This window comes from Oryctolagus cuniculus, chromosome 11 (genome assembly GCF_964237555.1).
Source record: "Oryctolagus cuniculus chromosome 11, mOryCun1.1, whole genome shotgun sequence".
Classification (NCBI taxonomy): Eukaryota; Metazoa; Chordata; class Mammalia; order Lagomorpha; family Leporidae; genus Oryctolagus; species Oryctolagus cuniculus.
Genome location: NC_091442.1, coordinates 107341892 through 107362499, shown reverse-complemented (window position 1 = coordinate 107362499; position 20608 = coordinate 107341892). Strand labels below are relative to the sequence as shown.

At 54.6% G+C, this 20608-nt stretch overlaps 1 protein-coding gene across 3 annotated transcripts in view; it reads right to left on the bottom strand.

Annotated features, from left to right (window-relative positions):
* The window catches only part of CHST11 (carbohydrate sulfotransferase 11), a 242686-nt gene that overhangs the window by 110447 nt on the left and 111631 nt on the right, over positions 1-20608 (bottom strand). For all 3 annotated transcript variants that reach the window (XM_070052794.1, XM_008257003.4, XM_070052795.1), the window contains exon 2: positions 8747-8832. In XM_070052794.1, the coding sequence (XP_069908895.1) occupies positions 8747-8832 (86 nt within the window). The remainder of the gene's footprint in view (positions 1-8746; positions 8833-20608) is intronic.

Below are 20608 nucleotides of genomic sequence, written 5' to 3'. Positions count from 1 at the left end.
TGTCATCTTTGTCATCCTTCCTCTGTTTAACCAGAGAGACTCCTTTGCCTTGGGAGCCCCAGCATCTAACGGGGTGCTGTGCACACAGCAGGGGTTATGGGTGGAACTGTGTTTCCCCTCAAAGCACATCCGTTCACAGGCCAGCCTGGCACAGTGCATGTCACCTTAAATCGAGGGTGGGGCACCTTTTTTTCTGTCAAGGGCCACTTGGATGTTTCCAGCATCATTCATGGGCCATACACAACGATGCACGTAGAAATCAGCCGGCCTGAGAGTCATGGCATTTCGAGTCCCACCTGCGGTTGCCTTGGCAAGGCTGGGCCGAATGATTTTGCCTTAGGGGGTCACTGCAGGTGTCCCTAAGATGTGCACCCCAATTCCAGCATGACCACTGTCCCCAGGGAAAGGGGAAGCTAGGGCACAGAGCAGGCCGCATGAGGATGAAGGCAGGGTCGGGCTGATGGCCCCGTGCCCAGGCACGTCAAGGACAAAAGCAAGCACCAGAGTCTTCCCCTGGCCTCCCAAGGCAGGGCCGTGCGGGCACCCCGACCTCGGGCTGCCAGGCGCCATTAGTGAGACGATGACTTCCACTGCTCAGCTGCGGCCCCGCGGGACTTGGCCCCGGCAGCCTCAGCAAACGTATGCAGTAGTTGTGTGACAAGCGAGGGGCTGCCGGGAGTCGGGGGCAGGGGGAACTCGGTGCTTTTGCTTGGTCAGTGTACTTCTTCCTTCTGAACTTGGCTGCCTCTGCATCCCTGGGGACCAAAGCCCTGGCTCCCTCCACACACTGGTCTCTTGAGGGGGACAGGAGGTTTACTCATTCCACTCATTCAAAGCCCATCACTTCCTGGTGGTCCAAGTCCTTGGGCCCCTGCCACCCACGTAGGAGACCTGGTTCCTGGGAGATGAAGCTCCTGGCTCTTGGCTTCAGACAGAGCTCCGGCCACTGTGGCCATTTGGGGAGTGAACCAGAGGATGGAAGACCCCTCCCTCTCCCTCTCCCTTTCTCTCTCCCTCTCTCTTCCTGAAACTCTGCCTTTCAAATCAGCATTGATGGAGCCGCTTACCATATTTTCCAATTTCATCCTTAATGGTGAAACTGCTGATATTTTATTCACGTTTTACAGACAAGGTCTCCAGCATGGGCAATGTCACTGCCACTCGCCCGGGATCTCACAATGGCCAGTGTGGAGCCGGCACAGGAACCATGCCGTCCACCAGCCCCACAGACTCAGCCACCAGGGACTCCCGTCAGTGTCTTTCCCACGAGGACTGGGACCAAACCAGGGCTCTGTCTCAGCCCCAGCCCTCTGACAAGGTTCCAATCCACTCAGCTGAGGAGCTGCTCGAAGTTGTGTAATTTACAGAAAAATCAAATTATGCCGAGACCGCTTGTAATTGAGGGTAATTCAGGAACTAACTTCGGGGAAAACAGCAGCTTGTGCAGCTGTGTTGCCATTTGGAAACTGCCGAGGTCATTTTGTCACTCGGACGCCCTTCTGCAGCTGAAACGCGTCGGACGCTACGCACACAGAGGCACAGAAGCACCCCGGCAGGGCAGGGCGCTCAGCAGCCACATTTCAGGGCATGGGATCACACTGGGCTCGTGCAACTGCCCACAAAGCAAGCGGGAGTTAAATGAAGGCCGGGGGAGAGATGGGTGGTGTCACCAGGCAGGGCTTACGTAAGAACCAGGACCGAGGCACTCACCTGGGTATCGGGTGTGTACCAGACACAACCGCAGAAGATGCTGGAAACACACAGGCTGTCTCAGCCCATTGCTGGGACACACACATGCACCATTACTCACACACACACACACACACACACACACTCTCAAAGGCACTGGTGGTGGCCTTCTCCAATCAACGCACAGTCTGCCAGACTCAACGCCATCCATCAGAACTGGTCGGAAGCCCTGGTGCCGAGTGGCCAGTAGCTTCCGGGCAAGTGGAAATCCTCTGTCTTATTATTATTCAACAAATTTCCACGTGCACATCTGCAGATTGTCTGAGCCTGCCGTGTAGGGGCCCTGCAAGGCCCAGGTGTCCTGAGAAAAGTCCTAGGTTCCCTAACTCCGTCCAGACAGCCGACAGCTGCTAATTAACACCAGCTCTGAACTTGGCGTTGTCTTCAGTGCGTTCTACATACACACGACGTCGAATCTCGCAAAAACCTGCACAAGCAGTATCATGTTGTCATTTTATAGGTAATAAACCCGAGGCTTAGGGAACGTACAGAGCCATCCTCGGTAACACAGAGCAGCTGGGATTACCGCCAATCCCCTTCCCTGAGTCAAGTCGCATAGGCTTTGAGAGGCCCTATCTGTCCTCCCAGGCTTGACTGCGAATCCGATCCAGGTAACTCCACTGGGTTGAGAATAATGGAGCCACTCCCCATGCCGAAAGAGGCAGCCCACTGCTCGTGGTTTTTGCAACAGGCCTTGCCAGTCTATTGTAATTTGCGATTAATAATGAAGCATTCGCCTAAGTGCCGTGTGGGAGATCAGGTTCATGCAATGTTTCATCCTGGCCAGCCAGCTGCTGGTCAGCCAGGTGGACAGTGAGGAATATCTTTGTGTAAGGAGTCGGTCTAAAACTAAATCCACCAAGCCCTCCGTGGCTGGTACACAGCTGTTGGGTCAAAGCAAGATAATGAGGTGGCCTTGTCATCGACCAGGTGGTTGGTAATGAAGGGATGAATTGCCTGGTGCGGGGAGGGTAGGAAGCCTGCTCTTCCTTGCCCTCCCCGGTGGCCATGACCATGAAGCAGGGCTTGTCCCCAGCAGCCACGGGAAAGGCAGAGAGCCCTGTCCCCTGTCACCAGGGGGTGACAGCCCAGCAGCTGAGCCGCACCCAGGGCTGGCTCCTATGTGGCACACGACCTCCTGTGAGCAGGGCCACGCTCCTGCTGTTCCTCCCTTCTGCAGTGCTGTTCCGTCAGGTGAAGTCGTCTGTGTCTGCTAAGCCCTGAAGCAAATGCATCTCTTCTCAAAGGGTTAATGACTCACTCCTGATTCTCCCACAACTTGGCACAGAGCTTCGAAGTGTGGGGCCGGCACTGTGGCGTAGGAGGTAAAGCTGCTGCCTGCAGTGCCGGCATCCCATATGGGTGCCGGTTCTAGTCCCAGATGCTCCACTTCCGATCCAGCTCTCTGCTACAGCCTGGGAAAGCAGTAGAAGATGGCCCAAGTCCCTGCACCCGCATGGGAGACCCTGAAGTTCCTGGCTCCTGGCTTCGGATCAGCCCAGCTCTGGCCATTACAGCCATTTGGGGAGTGAACCAGCAGATGAAAGACCTCTCTCTCACTGCCTCTGCTGCTCTATAATTTTGCCTTTCAATTAAATGAATAAATCTTAAAAAAAAAAAAAAAAAGCTTCTAGGTGCTTCCCCCACACCTTTTTGCCCTGTTTATTTTGTAAATGTCTGTAGAACAAACAAACTTTTTGGAAGCTTTGCAGGAAAAGTTATTTAGATTGCACCTAGAAGAAGCTTCTGTCCCCCTGAACTACTACAAACCTTTATCAGGCTCAAATATTCGACTGACTCAATGACCACAATTTCCGGATTTCACCCAGAGGAGTTTTGGGGTGGTTCCTGCTTAGACTGGCACCAGCCAGGAAATAAAGGCCTGAGCCACACACAAGAGTGCTTCAAAGAGTTCATGGAAAATGGAGTTAAAAAGTAAGTTCAGTTTGATGCGAAAGACAGGAAGGAAGGAAGGAAGGAAGGAAGGAAGGAAGGAAGGAAGGAAGGAAGGGAGGGAAAGAAAGAAAGAAAGAAAGAAAGAAAGAAAGAAAGAAAGAAAGAAAGAAAGGAAGGAAGGAAGGAAGGAAGGAAGGAAGGAAGGAAGGAAGGAAGGAAAGAAAGAAAGGAAAGGAAAGGAAAGGAAAGGAAAGGAAAGGAAAGGAAAGGAAAGGAAAGGAAAGGAAAGGAAAGGAAAGGAAAGGAAAGGAAAGGAAAGGAAAGGAAAGGAAAGGAAAGGAAAGGAAAGGAAAGGAAAGGAAAGGAAAGGAAAGGAAAGGAAAGGAAAGGAAAGGAAAGGAAAGGAAAGGAAAGGAAAGGAAAGGAAAGGAAAGGAAAGGAAAGGAAAGGAAAGGAAAGGAAAGGAAAGGAAAGGAAAGGAAAGGAAAGGAAAGGAAAGGAAAGGAAAGGAAAGGAAAGGAAAGGAAAGGAAAAGAAAAGAAAAGAAAAGAAATCCGTGCATACTCTATCAGGTTCGGTAAGCAAAACACAAAGCCGCAATTGGTTACTGGATTTCTACTGTGCTTTCCACATTGTCCCCTGAGCCTTGGCCTTGCCTTTGAATTTTACAACTGGTCCTTAGCCCACACCAGGCTTCAGCCGGAGCCACTGGGAAAGACAATCTGCAGGAAGCATTTTTCTCCCTGGGAACGATAAGGTGCTTGGCTCCTACTGTTTGGCCAGGTTGGAAAGGCTGACTCTACCATTTAGGAGCTGTGCGACTTCAGCCAACTGCTCAACACCCCTGAGCCTCAGTTAACTTGTCTGAAAAATGGGTTTATCAGAAACCTTCCTCTTAGGGTTGCTGCGGAGTCCATGATAGATTTGGGAAGTGCTGAGAGGAGGCAGAGACGCGCGTTATACATTTAATGAACAATATTTTCTCTTCCTTCCTTTCTCTGTCCCTCCCTCTTTCTTTCCTGCCCCTTTCCCACCTCTCTCTCCTTGCTCCTGGAGCCCACCTGATGGAGAAATAAATTTAATGCAGCGCACTGAGGATCAGAACAACAAGGGACCATCAGACGACAGAGACGTCAGAGTGGCCTCAGAGATCTTGCTGCTACCAGGAGCCCAGAAGCCCCCCAGCCCCGACATTGGCTTTATTTACTTTCCCCGCTCAGTTCACCTAGAATACAACAGATCCCTGAAGACTACTAGTCCTCAGAGAGCCTTGGGCACCTGGATCAGCGGCACCCTGTGCAAACCGCCTAGGCTCAGCACTTCCAAATTCCCGGTCAGCCCTGGCCGGTGCGCCCCTGCCCTTCGACGGTAATCACAGAGCAAGTGCAAATGCTAAAGAAAGAGCAGGCAGGGCAGGGCTGAGCCACACGAGCAATGCTAGGAAGATTTCGGGGAACCTACGAGAGGACCAGGAGGCGGGCGAGGCAAAAGGACAAGCTGTCTCGCCCGCGCTGGCATTTAGGGGCAATTACGCCCTATTAATGGCTGCCGGCGTAGCTCTGCCCCGTGCATCTGAACTGAGCCTGGGCGGCCCACAGATACGCAGTTGGCAACTCCTGAACTTTCTGTGACTTGACGCCAGCTGACGTGATGGGCAATTACGTTTTATTTTGGGGCCAGGGAGACAGCATAACATCAGGAAAATTATAAGACATCAGAGTGCAGTTTTTCTAAGAATATCAACCACACACATTTTTTTTTCTTTTTTTGAAGCCAATTGTTGTTTTAATGGTAAAGGGTTTGCAGGGCACTAAAATAAGGAAACTCGGACACTAAAATCGCATTGTAGCCAGTTTTCCCCAGAGAGCCTTAAGCTTTTGTCCAGTGAAAATCTGGGTTTTATTATTGTTTTTGGAGCAGGAATGGGGTTATTCTTGCCAAGTGAACTTTGCCGGTAACACAGAGTACAGCACGGAGGTAAAGAAACTTGGATTTGAACTTTGTCCCGGAGCCGAATCTTGACTGTTTCTTTTAGGTATGTGCACTTGGATAAGTTGTAGAGTGACTGGCCTCAGTTCTCCCATCTGTGAAGTGGGGATGTAATACCTAGCTCGGGGCTTACTACAAGGATTCCATGAGATGCTTGTGAACATCTGGACAGTATCTGGCCCACAGGACAACACACAGGAACGAGAATGGTGCTTTCTTGCCATAATGTGGGTTTGGCATCATCTGAAACAAACAGTTCCTGTTCTCCCAACCATGTATCACACTCAGATAGCCAGTCAGTGTAGAAAACAGAAAACGGCACCTCCAGGGGCCGTTGGGTTTCTAGAGATTAGGGTTTGCGCCACCTGCCTCGGTGACAACATCGCTCCGGTCTCAGCGACACAGCCGGATGGACATACGAGACGCCGCAATGGACCCCAAGCAGGAGCCAACCCATGTCAACAGCAGCACCCACTCCCTGTGCCCCAGCCCAGCGCGGCCCAGCTCCCCAGGACGCCTTCTCGGAAAAGTGCCACTTACCGCACTCGCGTGGGAACGGAACATAATTGCAGCGTGTAAAGGAAACCAGCCTAAGAAAAGACATCCCGAGACAGCACCCCGGGAAGCGGGCTGATCTGCCTGTGGGGACGCTGCCCTGGTTGCTGGCTAGCAGGCCAGACAACGTGTCGGAGGCGTCCTTGGAGGACGGTGGTGACTCACCCCCCACACACATGTCCTCCGGGACGACTTCCAGAGCGGCCTCTCCAGCCCTGCTTCCTCCCCTTTCTCCAAGTCCAAGGCTATTGCTAAATGAGCCTCTCACTAAGACAATATCCACACCACCAGAGGGAGAGGTGATCTCCACCCAGCAGGGAGTTACAAATGGACCCTGCCCTGTGGAACCGTGAGCTGACAGGCCTGCCTCCCCAGGAAGGCTAAACCCATCCCTCATCCCCTTCTGGGACCCAGGGGCAGCACTGGGCTGCATGCAGTAGGCACTCAGCCCAGCACACGAACTGAAGGAAGGAACGAGTGAACGAAGGAACGAACAGAACGGGGCACATTAGCTCGTGCAGCAGGGAGGTACTGCTCACAGGGCGGTGTCACGAGCGATGCCAGTCTCAGAGGGGTTAAGTGACATGCCTGGGGCCACACAGCTGGAAACAATGACACCAGGCTCTGAACCGAGGCCTCGGAGGTCAAGGCACCCGAAGCTGAACCATACATATGACAACTCCTACTTATCTACCCGACACATCAGCTCCCAGCACACCCAGGGGACTTCTAGTTGGTCAGACTAAGGCCAACAGAGGACTGATCAGCATAGCCCAGGCTGCACACAGGTCAAGGCAACACAGAAACTTGAACCTGGGCTCTCCTTTCACTCAATGGGCCAGCTCCTGCACTGGGTGCTGGGGACGCAACGGTGAAGAGAGCGACGTAGTCCACGGACTTTCTCTCTGGAGGGGGGGCTGGAGCAGAACTCGCTCTCCCACGACGCCCTGGGTTGCTCACAGAATGGCATCGGGGGAGAGCAGCAGCCCCCCAGTAGCTTCGTGTTGAAGGAGAAAGTAAGCCAGGAACAGGGGACGCCAACAAGCAGATGGGAAGGGCTGGCAACTGAGGAGCCTGCGTGGTTTTCAACATGGTTTCCCAGCCATCCCAGCCACGGCCACAGCCTGGTTCTGCTTCGTGCCGGGGCAGTACACGGGCTGGGAGACTTCACCCACCACGGTCAGACTGTTTGGGCTGCACAGGAAACCCAGATGCCACATGCCACAGAACCCAGGAAAGGCAGCCTTGGGCGACACTGAGTTTGCAATCAGCGGGCTCTGGCCTCGCCACACCGCCAGTTCCAGAGTCGGGTGGGTTCATCTGATCAGGCCACTGGGATGCTCAAACGCTGGAGACCCTGTGACAACTGCCCCTTCAGAAGCGCAGGTTGCAGCAAGCTCAGGCTTTGAGGTCAAAGCATTACCCTGCTCCACCAAGTGCCTTGGTCTTCAGAAAAGCGACATTAAGAATCTGATGCAAAATAAAGCCCAGAGACCACAGCCAGAGCAGGCCAGTACCCTCCCCAACCCCACTTTTCTTAGCAGCACCTGCAGGTCACTCGATGCTGTCGCCGTTGGTTGGTCACTCACCAGCACTCAGCTGCAAGTGCTAATCAACGCTGCTACAGAAGGATCAGCCCTGGGGTCTCCACATCAAGACCCACACACACTGAGGCCGTTGCCATGGCAACCAGGCCTCCTACCTTGGTTCCATGGAGGGTGCTTCTCCTTAGTGGGAGCTTTTTTTTTTTTTTTTTTTTGCTTAAAGAGGAGCTCTTTTCATAACCAAGAGCACAGAGGTCACGCTTGCTGCCTTGTTAAACTAATGAGTCAGACTGACAGTGACAGTCACTTAGCCAAAAGTCCCCGCACACAGGGAGTTTTACCAAACTACTGCAGTGACGTGGCATGTCGCTGGGCTCTCATAACTGGATGGGGGTGCTGGGTGGTGACTTCACCCAGACAAGAGCCTTCGGTGCGGGTGGGGGTAGGTAGGTGGCACAGCCCAGCTGGCCCTGCAAGGTCAGAGTCCCATGGCTGGGACATGGGACTGCACACATAGGACTTGGGTCTGAACACTCGGTCCAACATGAAACCCAGGCATTTCTCTGATTCTAAACATCTCTTGCTAGAATTTCAGAGATGTTATACAGGTTGCATCCCCCTTATCCAAAGGGCTTGGGACCAGAAGTGCTTTGGATTTGTTTACTTGTTTAAGATTCTGGAACATTTGCAGACCCATGAAGAGATGCCTCGGGGATGGGACCCAACTCCAATCACCAAATTCATTCACATTTCTCAAAGCCATCAATGGAAACCTGAAGGGTAACTCTGGCCAGTAGCTTCAGCACGTCTATGTTTTGACCGCAGCCTGTCACACGGGAGCAGCCATGGAATGTTCCAGTTGTGGGGTCATGTCAGCGCTCAAACAGTCACGGATTCTGGGAGCATGTTGGAGTTGAGATTTATATTAGGGATGCTCCACCCACACAGAAGAAGGGAGGCAAAGAAAGCCAACACCGTAGTTTCCAAGCGCAAAGAACCGGACGGGGGCTTACCTGGCTCGGGTTGTAGAGTTCCTGCAGGGGACTGCGGGAGCCCTTCCGGCAGCAAATGTCCATGCCGAAGGCGTTCCGCCGCATGACTGAGGAAAGAAAGCGGAGGCTCATCAGACAGGGGCAACGGGCTCGTGGGTGCGACAAAGAAAGGGCACTGAGCAGGCACGAGGAAGCAGGCAAGGACAGAAGACAGGAACCGCCAGGCCCACCGCTGCCCCTCGGTCAGGAGCGTGGCCGCTGGGGACGGGCCTGGGGCGCCTAGCACATCCCTGGTCTCTGCTCTCCATCCCAGTTTCCTGCGAATGCACCCTGGGAGGCAGCAAGTACCAGGGTCCCTGCCACCCACATGGGAGACCTGGATGGCGTTCTCAGCTCCCCCCAGCTCGGGCCATTTCGGGCACTTGGGGGAGTGAACCAGTAGATAAAAGATCTCTCTCTGTCTCTCTGTTTCTTGGCCTTGAGAGGCCATATAGCAGACTGTGGCATTTAGGCATCATCTAACCCAGGATAGAAACCATATTAAAACAGCTTCCCAGTAAGTCTTCAGAAAACAAGGCAGGCAGCTACAGCTCATCCAAACGAAAGCACTGACCCAAGACCCTGTGAACGCGGCTCCAGAAGCGCCGGTTGCAGCAAGCTCAGGCTCATGAGCTATTTTTCAGAGTCTGCAGGCTTCAGCTGCAACAGCCGGTGGCCTCTGACCCCCGGTCCCCATGTCCCCCATCTCCCGGGAGGAGTGCCTCCTCCAGCCTCTGGTAAGCTAGGCTACTTCAAACCGTCAGCTTGAGACGGCCAGAGTGGCCGTGGTGGGGGACAGAGATGGTGCAGGCACTGAAAGGGGGGTAACCAAGGGAACTCCTTGGGACCCTCTGGCTCCGAGCCGCCAAGAACTGGTTTTAATGCACACGGGCTCTTTTCCCCTTCCTCTGGTCCACAGAACACCCTCCGGGCATGCGCCCTGGCCCAGCGCCCCCGTACACGGTCACAGGCTGCCTACTCACTGGTTAAAGTTGGGGAGGGGCAGCGCGGAGGGGAGGTTGGGGAAACCGGGACTTTCTTCTCCAACAGGAGGCCGCTTTCTCGTAGAGGGACACGAGAGAGGCAAGAGGGGGATGGGGGACGGAGCCTTTCCCAAGCACAAGGGTGGTCTCGCTCCCTGTCTCCCTCCCTCCTTCTCTCTCCACCCTATCAGAACGATTGAGTGACAGAGGGAGAGAAACAGAGAGGGGAAGACAGAGAAGGGAGGAGAAAGAAAGTTCTCCCATCCACGAGTTTGTTCCCTAAATGGCTGTGACAGCCAGGTCTGCGCCAGGCTGAAACCAGAAGCTCCACCCTGGTCTCCCCGCTGGGTGCAAGTTGGCAGGAGGCTGGATAGGAAGTGGAGCAGCGGGGGTGCCGGCGCCAGGAGCCGCAGCAGGCACAGCAGGCAGGTCCCGGGGTGGGGGGCAGTTCCTCCCGGGGGAAGCTTGGCCGTGCCACAGTCTGTGTGACCTTGGGTACATGACCTAACCCCTGTGGGCCTCTGTGTCTCCACCTGTGAGCTGGGAATGGGAAGGGTGTCTAACTCTGCCGGGGTGGCCAAGAGGATCCGATGAGTTGCCCCTGTGTGCAGACTGCTGAAAACACGCCAAGCAAACAGCCAGGGTCTAAAAGCGCAGTTAGGAACTCATGCAGCAAACCGGATTTCCACACAGCCTGAGGACGAGAGCGGCTTGCCCTCCTCGCGGGAAGCTAAGAGCTTCTGTATCTAGGAGCTATCACAGGAGCGGAGAAGGAGTCTGCAGACGGCCCAAGGCCAGGCCCGCAGAGTGGCAAAGTCCAGGCGCTCCAGCAAAGGTCAGTTCAAGGTCAACAAAGTGAGGAGAGGCCCCTGGGTGAGCATCGATGATCCCTGGAAGGTCTCGGGTGCATCAGCTCCTGCCCAGGCACCTGCCACTCTGGGCCACCCCGAAACCCCATAAATCATCAGCCCTCGGGGAAACTCAAGGTCATGGCTTCTCTCTCCTTTTCCTTGACCTCCCAGGCAAAACTTTCCGTAACAGGCTCGGTGTTGCCGTGGTGGGAAGGTGGCCACAGGCAGCACAGCCATGGCTGACTGCCAAGAAAACTTCATTTAAGGCCGGGGAAGTTGGAACGTCATAAAATTTTCACGTGTCGGGAAACAGTCTTCTGATTTTTTTCCCCCAACTGCTTAACAAAAATAGGCCATGGGCTGGATCCAGCCCCTAGGCTGGTGTTTGCCAACCCCCTGGCCTAGAGAAATGCCCCAAGCCTTCTGGGGTCAGCGACACACAAGCTCCTTGCATGCCGCCCGTGGCCGGCAGCCTGCCCTTGGCGGAGGCACCTGTGGGGGACGCCAGCACTCAGGAGCCATGAGCCCCAATGAGGCTGCACACAGCAACAGTGGCTCTTTGTTCCTCCTCCCTCTGCCCTGAGAAGAGGGGGAAAAACAAAATCATGTTGTGTTTTTCTTTAATTTATTACTTCATTTTTCATTTCCACCAAGGAGAAGGTAGACCATCCAAACGCATGCGGGTTGCCCTTGGTGCACAGCGACATAGCAGTGCTCCGGAGGAGAAAAGACAGCCAGAAAACCTGTGAAATTATGTGCACACCGTGCAAAATTGAATTCGCCCCGGCGGCAGCCAGGCTCACCAGGGCCTCCGGCTGCGGCACCGCCCTGGCCAAAACCGACCGAGGAATCCACTATAAGTCTGCTTTTATGGGGAGGGGGCAGTATTATTTAATTGGTTTATTTTTCTAATACAGGCCTTGAAATGACTCTGACCATGTGGGGTCTGCAACGTGGGTCCTCCGTCGGCAGCCGCCAGCCCCCAGCGCTTCGTCCAGCCCTGCCCGTGACTTCACAGGGCACTGCTGTGTGAACCAGCGTTGTCCCCAACCCCCAACCCCATCCGGGCCACACAAAAGCCAAAGGGACTTTGTGTGCTCCTTATGGCAATGACTACAACCCCTCCCCCACCCCTGGTTGTATGTGGGCTGCTCGCTGGGTGTGTGGTGGGGGCAGGCGGGGGGGGGGGGTGGTAATCGTTCCCAGTGGGAAGCAATGACCTGCATTGGGCGGACAACCTTGCCGAGCCTCCCTTAGCTTGAGTCCCTCAATTAAGGTCAAGGCCAAGGCTCAAACCTGGCAGGCACTGCCCAATCCGTGGGCTGAGGGCCCCACCTCCCCTCTCAGAGGCAGACAGGGAACCCCGAGCCACAGCAGAGCTGGGCACCTCGCTCAGGTCTCAGGACCGGTAGGAGGTGGCGGCAGGATGCTGACCTGGCAGCCCATGGTGTGGGGCAGCATGCTGGACCCACGATCTGAGCATCATGGACACCTGACCCAGACCTGCTGCTGGCCCACTTCTAGGACAGGTGGTCCCAGACATAGTCCTGTGTTACAAGTTTCATCAAAGTGATGTCATGGTCAAATTTTTATCACCCACCAACGAAGGCCAGTGCATTGCCAGACACTGGAAGTAGGGGAGCCAAGACCCTCTCCATCTTTCTTTCATTCATTCATTCATTTATTTTTGACAGGCAGAGTTAGACAGTGAGAGAGAGAGACAGAGAGAAAGGTCTTCCTTCTGTTGGTTTACCCCCACAAATGGCCGCTACAGCGGCGCTGCGCCGATCCGAAGCCAGGAGCCAGATACTTCCTCCTGGTCTCTCATGAGGGTGCAGGGCCCAAGTACTTGGGCCATCCTCCACTGCCTTCCTGGGCCACAGCCACTGGAAGAGGAGCAACCGGGACAGAACTGGTGCCCCAACGGGGACTAGAACCTGGGGTACCGGCGCTGCAGGCGGAGGATTAGCCTAGTGAGCTGTGGCGCCGGCAGAGACCCTCCCCAGCATATCCAGGTCACTGTGGTGCTTGTCACACAGGAGGTGCTCTCCAAGGCCGATGAGTGACCTAGGATCTAACACTTGGCTCCAAGGGCAGGAGACAAGTGGTTTCTTGCTGTGAGTGTGTGCAGGAAACGGCTGGTAGCACCAGGCAGGGTTTACTTTTTCGCTTTGAAAATGAAAGGGCTGATGATCAAAGGCACTCAGAACGGAACCCCTGAGGGCACTCACCACGGAGCTTTCCACTTCTCCAACCACCCCCGGATTTTCTACCACGGCTTTTATTTAGTTATGACACTTATTTTCTTCTTTCTAAAGGGAAATCAGTGGAACTAAAGACAGTTGTTTAAGAATCTAATTGGCTCAACTTACTGTGCAAGAGTACTTTCAAAAGCTCACGGAAAATGGAATTAAAAGATTAGGTGCAAAAAAAAAAAAAAACCATGTGTAGTTTTTTTTTCCCCAACACGCATTTTTCCATTAACTTTTTGAAGATCTCCACCTCCATATGCACAGATTTCCAAATTTTTTGGCACCAAAATAAACTCATCTTTTAATTCCATCTTTCCTGAAACTTCTGAGGGACTCTTGGACGTGGCAACAGTTCTGCAAATTCCAAGACACATCAAGGAAGCTGACCCGGAAGTGAAGCTCCTGGTGCTGGGTGCACCGCGGTGAACACGGGGTTTTTGGGTGGGTGTTCTGCTCGCAGCAGCAGCGGGGAGCCGACAACAGGAGGGTGGCTCCCGTGGGAATCAAGCTCCTGTCAACCAAGGCTCCCTGAGCCCCTGCCAGCACTGTGGGAACCATGGGAAGGGAGCTGCTGCGTTGCTAATGCAGGTTGGCTGTTGAGAGTAAAACTGAAATGCCTTGGGGGCCTGCAGCAGGAACTGGCCTCTCGTGCATTCCATGAAACCAACTGCACTTGAAATTCTGAGCGATTACAGCCCAACCCCTCCATGGACAGGAGTACTCAGAGCGGACACCTCTGCCCCCAGTCCCCAGCGCATAGCTGGCAGCAGTTGGGGCTGGAAGTCAAGTCTTCAAAAAGACAGTTGCCGCGAATAACCGCCCGGAGAATTACTGCTCATAAAGAATTTACCCTGTGCCTGCTGCCAGGCTCCGGCTCGTGCTAAGCCCCTTTTCTCACACTGTTCTGTTTAGCCCTCATGAATCCCCTGTAAGTTAACATTCTGACAACAATACGCTCACTCCCACTTCACAGGGGTGACAACTGACGCCCAGAAAGGTTAAGTCACTTGCCCAAAACCACACAGCCAGCAAATGGCAGAGCAAGAAGCAAGTTCAAAGCCAAGTTTGTCTCTCAGAACCGGTGCTCTTCACCCCTCTACTGTGCTGTCTCAGAAGGCGGAGGAAGATGCTGTGTGCGTCTACCTGCCACCACGCATGCATGGCCACTTCCTTCAGCAGCTGGGCAAAGCACTTCTGCACTAAGTCACCCACATCCCACTGCATGTCCGCCCCTCCCACTGCCGCAGCAGCCCTTATGTCCATGTGACTGCAGGCCCCTACCAAATCCCCCCATCGGCAAGCAGCCTGGACGCTAATCTCCGTCTACTCCGTGCCCTGAGGCTGCAGAGACCTTGTTCCCCAAAGGTACAGATTCAGGTCGGTGCCCTAGCGCCACGTGGCCCTGCCTACCTACCCAAACAGCGTGGTCTCTGATACGACCTCATCTTGGGAGAGAAGGGCGAGCGATGCCCGACTCGCTCAGAGAGGAGAGACATTCCTGCACCAGTGGACGATGCCGCTCTACAACAGGGGCCCCACAACGCTCTGCAAGGACACAGGTCACATCTCCCCTGGCAGTCCAGCCCCACGACACTGTGCATACCCAGTGCCTAACTCAGTGCCTGGCACATAGTAGGTGTTCAATAAAATGGATGAAACTAAAACAACAGGTCACGTGATCTGGGGACTTAACCAAAGATATCTACACCATTAAAGGGTATAAAGTCAGGCTACATACTGATAGTGAAAGATGAAAGAACAGAAACCAGTGTGTTTTTTCTTAACAAACTCTTCTCCAAGTGCTAATTCTTCCTCCAAATGGCTTAATTGGCCCTGAGAGTCAAAGTAGTGGAAACAAATGAAAACCTGAGAGAGAGCTAGCACAGTATGCCCTTGGGGTACCGTGCCATGCTTTCTGTAATAAACGTGGACTTTGCAACTGTCCTCTTCCTCATGACCACTCTGGGGGTGGGCATCATGCCCATTTTAAAGACAAGGAGACTGAGGACCAGGGAGGCTGAAGAATGCACTTGATGACCACGCCCTGCCCACCTGCCCTTCCTCCTCCAAAACCAAACACGGTGCATCTCACGGAGATCTAGGACTGGACAGGGCTGAGGGAAAAGGCAATCCTGCATGCTGACCCCACTCACCGGGACCACCGGGTACCCCAAAATCACTCAGCACACGTGTATCAGCAGCTGACTTCCAGGAGCCCCCAAAACTACAAGGTATGAGTAGGGTGCAGCCCAAGCGCCAGCCAATGCCACCGTCAGACCCCAATGCTCCCGCTCCTCCTCCTCCCTGTGCACAGCCCTCCAGAGCCATTTCCACCTCCAGCTCGCATTTTTAGAGATTCTGTGAGCAAATCCACCTAAGAAGAATAACGGATTTCAGGTTTTATTTGATTTGGGAATAAGCTGGACCCTTACGATGGCCAACTCCTACATCATTCTCCCCTACCACCGTGAGCTCCTCAGAGCAAGAGCGCTTTCCTGATGTCTAGCCCGCATGGGAGCCTGCACAGCTGATGTGAACTCAAGTTTTGGTAGCTGAAGGTCAAGGGTATAAATCTAAGCACGAGGTGAAAGTGCTTGGGGTGACCTGGGAGAAGAAAAGACTCCATTTTATCCAAGAGCTGCATGTTGAACCGACCCTGGGCTGTGTGGGATCATGTGGGGGGGGGGGAGTTCTCCTACCCAGCATGCAAGAGAACAGCACGGCCATGGGCACATGCACCTGCCAAGGTAAGACCTGGGCTCCCAGTGGGCTCACCAAACAGCCCCTGCCCAGGTGCCAGCCAGCAGTCAGCCCGACAGGTCAGTGCACAATGAGGCCTGACTCAGACACGAAGGGCCTCTAAGGGGTCACCTGGCCCAAGGCCTCCAATGCCGGCAAGGGGAACATGTGTATATGGCTGGGGGAAAGTGTCCTTGGACCTGGTTCGAGATGACAGCTTTAGGGGTTGAGGACTCTGGGAGGGGACTCGGTCATAGGGGAGAGCCTTCACAAATGTGGCTGGTGGCCCGAAAGACCCCTCCCCACCCCGCCATGGGTGGGCATGGCAAGAAGGCACAGTCTGTGCACAGGCAGTGGGCCCTCGCCAGCCCTTCCCGGCCTGCTGACCTGCGAGAATAAAGTCCTGTGTTCAGAAGCTACTGAGGTCATGGTATCGGTTACAGCCACGTGAACAGGCTGGGATGCAAGACTCCAGCCCTATCTTCCTGGCTAGCGGGGTTCACTGTTCACACACTGAGGGAGCATGGACACAGGAGGTGGGGGTGCCAGCCCAGTGCGGCCCAGGACCACTCACAGGCGAGGAGATGCGGGGATCTGCGCCAGGTCACCCGGCCGGCTACCCGCAGGGCTACTGCTGGCACGAGGTCTCTCGGCACTTCCTCCCTCCCTTTCCACCCTCCTTACTTCTAACTGTGCAGCAAAACCAATGCAAAGCTTCCCTAAGGCAGTTCTTAGCCTTACTATGTGTGCTGAATGAGATTTTCGGGTCTATCTTTTATATGTGGATTTATTTGCTTTCATCTACTTGAAAGGCAGAGAGAGAGAGAGAGAGACCGAGTCCATCCACTGGTTCACTCCCCAAACACCCGCAGCAGCCAGGGCTGGGCCAGGCTGAATCAGGAGCCAGGAGCTCCACCTGGGTCTCCCACCCGGATGACAGGGATACGAGGACTTGGGCCATCGTCTGCTGCCTTCCCAGGATGCATTAGCGAGAAATCGGATCTGAAGTAGAGGCACCAGACCTCGAAGCGACCTCTGATAGGGAATGCGGGCGTCCCAGCCCACAGCTGAGCCTACTCCACCACAATACCTCCCTCCTCTCTGGCTTTTAAAAAATCTGAGTCATGATTCATTAACCCATCTGACAGCACGCCAACAGGTCGTGACGCAGGGCTCGGGAGGCCTGGACTCAGCTGCCCTGCGCCCTGGCAGAGTTAAGGCAGCGGTGAGAGTGGCTGCTCCGGGCAAGTCAGGCTCTCTGCAAACCGAGCACCTTAAACGTGAACATGAAGAACGGGGGGGGGGGGGGGGGGGGTCTTGGCTTCCGCTCCTAATATCTCCCTCCCACAACGCTCGCCGCGTAGTAGATGCCTCCACTCGGCCCCAGCTGTGTAGACCAAATACCCGGCAGTCACCTTGCTTGTTCCACCTCACCTTCTGCACACCCCCCCCCCCCCATCAGCACGTCTCCTCCCTTCCCCACGATCACCTCCCTCCTGGGCCACGAGCAAAACCTCTTAACTGGTCTCCTGCAGCCACCTGGTTCCCCCACTCTCAATATCCTCTACCAGGGACTAAAGTAATCTACAAATGTGAGCCACATTACAGCACAGCCCCTGCCCCACAGGCTACCACCGTGCTAGAAACAGATCCAAAGTCCTCTGCAGGGCCTCCTGCCCGCTCTTCTCCCCTCTCAGCCGAAGTAGCCATTGCTGGTTCTCAGGAATATCAGGCATGTGTCTCAGTGCCTTTGCACCTGCTCTGTCCAGAGCTGTGACCGCCTCTCCTCTGCTGTGGTCTCTGACCACATTATGAGTTCTCCAGAGAGGGCATCCCTGATTCAATCACAGTGTGAGTGTGAGTGTGTGCACGTGCGCCTCTCTCCCTCTCTCTCTCTGTGTCCCTCCCTTGCTTTGACTTACTCTCCTGGGAGGCACTGAGCACCTGCTGACTGTGAACGTGAAATGTCTTACTGGCCGCCGTCACCAGCGCCGTGAGACAGGAAGCTTCATGAGAAGAGGAACGAGGGTGCCTTGCCCACAGCACCTGAACGAGGGCCTGACCCCGGGCCTCCATGATGAACACATGAGTGAGTGAGTGAATTACAGCACCTTTCCCCAGGGACAGGAAACCAGACCACGTGTGCCACTCAGCTGCCCCAGGCCCAGGTCGTCTAAACTTCTGGATGGTAGGGGTCATTCTAAGCACGTACGGAAATGAAACACAGATTCCCAGCCCCTGTAAATCAGACCCTCCCGGGGAGGCATCCAGGGAGCTGCGAGCTTCGGGAGGGCCCCTGGGGGATCCTGTCTCAGGGACCAGCCAGGTGCGGGGAGCAGGGGGCGCACAGGGAGCGAGGCCCCGGGAGGGAGGGGGGAGGGAGGGAGGCCAGGGTTGGCAGGGGCAGCAGGTGAGGCCATTTCCTTATTTGTACCCCGCCTCACCCACACAGGGCTCTGGGGCCAGACTGAGACAGCGTTCGTTGAAACGGAACCCTTGGACAAAACTTCAAGGCAGGGAGTAATGTGGCTGGGGTTTGCTTTGTTCTTTTTCCAATCGTGGTGAAATACGCATCGCGTAAAACTGCCACGTTCTGTTCCAGGCTCCCGACTTCGACCTGGCCCAGTCCCAGCTGTTGCAGGCATTTTCAGTGACCCAGCAGGTAAGAGCGCTCACTCTCTGCCTCTCCAATCAATCCATCAAAAGAAAAAAGGACCCTTCTAACCATCGTGGGGTTAAGGGACACTGACATGCTCCACAACCATCACCACCCAACTTTGTCCTCACCGCCCATGTGACCCACCCTTCCCTGCACCCGTGACAGCCACTCCTCTTACTTCCTCTGACCTGACTCGGGGGCCCTAAGACACCCCCGACCCCCGCAATCCACTCCAAGTGGCAGCTCACGCTCTGTGCTTTGGGGACTGGACTCAGCGTTCACACGGGCTGCAGGATGTCCGGGAGACTCACTCTTTCCTAAGGCGGCGTTGGAGCCCCTGTGGGTACACCACACTTTGCTCACGCACGTCCAGCCACGGACAGAGGGCTGCTTCCCGCTCCTGGCCACGCTCCGTGACTAACGCTGCCATGGACGCGGGTGAGCAGACAGCTGCCGGGTTTTACGTGGACGCGGAAGGCCATCTGGAGGTTGCCAGGTGAGAGACTTGGCTGGCAGTGGCCTGCAGCGCAGCTGTCACGCGCAGATCCTTGGAAGCGTGGCCTCAGGGTCCGACGCCACGGGGACGGAGACTCGGGCCGCTCTCCCTGCGTGGGGTCTGAAGAGCTGTGGGCCCGACAGACGGGGAGGAAGGAGCTGAATGAAGTGCGACTCGGGGTGGAGTCTGCCCTGCCAATCACGCAGGCAGGGACTTGGGGGTGGCCCGAGGGCTCAGCGGTGAGGCTGTCTTCAGGCCACTGTACCCCACAAAGCGGCCAGGACGCTGACGCTGCTCCCTCCGAAACCCAGAGTGCACAGGCACAGAAAACGTCCCAGACGGGCCAATCTACGGAGCCAGACCGCAGGACGGTGGCTGCGCAAGGCCAGAGGGCGGGAATGGGCATGCGCAGAAACAGACACGGGGCTTCTTTCAGGGGCGAGGAAAACGCTCCAGAACTAGGTGGTGGCCACGTGTGGGCAACTCCGCCAGCCTGCGAAAACTCACCGCCTGGCTGCGTCTTACACAGAAAATGATTTCTCTGCGAGCCTAGTAGTAGAAAATAAGTACAGAAATGTTTCAAGAATAAAACCCATGTTAATCTTACCAAGATTTTTAGCCTGAGTAGGGGATCTCTCTGGCAATACCAATATGAAGGCTTTAATGGAACAACTTACTGGATGTGAGATTTAAGATTGCGATTTTCTGTGTTTGCACAGAATATTAGAACACTTAAGAAACCTCAACGTGCGGCCGGCGCCGCGGTTCTCTAGGCTAATCCTCCGCCTTGCGGTGCCGGCACACCGGGTTCGAGTCCCGGTCGGGGCGCCGGAGTCTGTCCCGGTTGCCCCTCTTCCAGGCCAGCTCTCTACTGTGGCCAGGGAGTGCAGTGGAGGATGCAGTGCTTGGGCCCTGTACCCCGTGGGAGACCAGGAGAAGCACCTGGCTCCTGCCTTCGGATCAGCGCGTTGGGCCGGCCGCAGCGCACCTGCCGCGGCGGCCATTGGAGGGTGAACCAACGGCAAAGGAAGACCTTTCTCTCTGTCTCTCTCTCACTGTCCACTCTGCCTGTCAAAAAAAAAAAACAAAAAAAAAACTCAACATGCACCATATTTCTAAGTTGGAGATATTACATTTATATTATTCTAACTACTTGCTTGCTCATTAACTAGGCAATGTAAGTACTGAAAATGAACATGAAATGTTAAATTTTAAGGGCAATTTTAAATTATAAAAAGGCTAAAGAGCCAAATCATAATCAAAGGCCACCCTAAACATAACTGCTCTAATTTATTAGGTTTGGGGCCAGTGTTGTGGCACAGCTGGTCAGCTGCTACCTGTAACGCAGGCACCCCTCACTGGAGCACTGGGTTCAGGTCTCAGCCAGGGAGCCAGCCAGCTCCCTGCTAATGCACTCAGGAAAGCAGCAAATCATGGCCCCATACTGGGTTCCTGCCCACTACGTGGGAGACCTGGGGGGAGTTCAGACTCCTGGCTCTGGCCTGGTCCAGCCCTGGCTGTTAAAGCCATTTGTGGAGTGACCCAGCAGGTTGAATCTCTCTTGCTCTCACTCTTTCCCTCTCTCTGTTGCTCTGCCTTCCAAATAAAATAAATCTTTTTTGGGGAAAAAAAAAAAGAATTGGGTTTATGAATAGAAGAGTAAGACCCTTAACTTAAATAAGGGAGCTATGGCTTTGCGCTTTTAATTTTTGCTTTTAGAAGCCTTTTCTGTATAAATATATTTTTTTATTTTTTTTTATTTTTTTTTTTGACAGGCAGAGTGGACAGTGAGAGAGAGACAGAGAGAAAGGTCTTCCTTTGCCGTTGGTTCACCCTCCAATGGCCGCCGCGGCAGGTGCGCTGC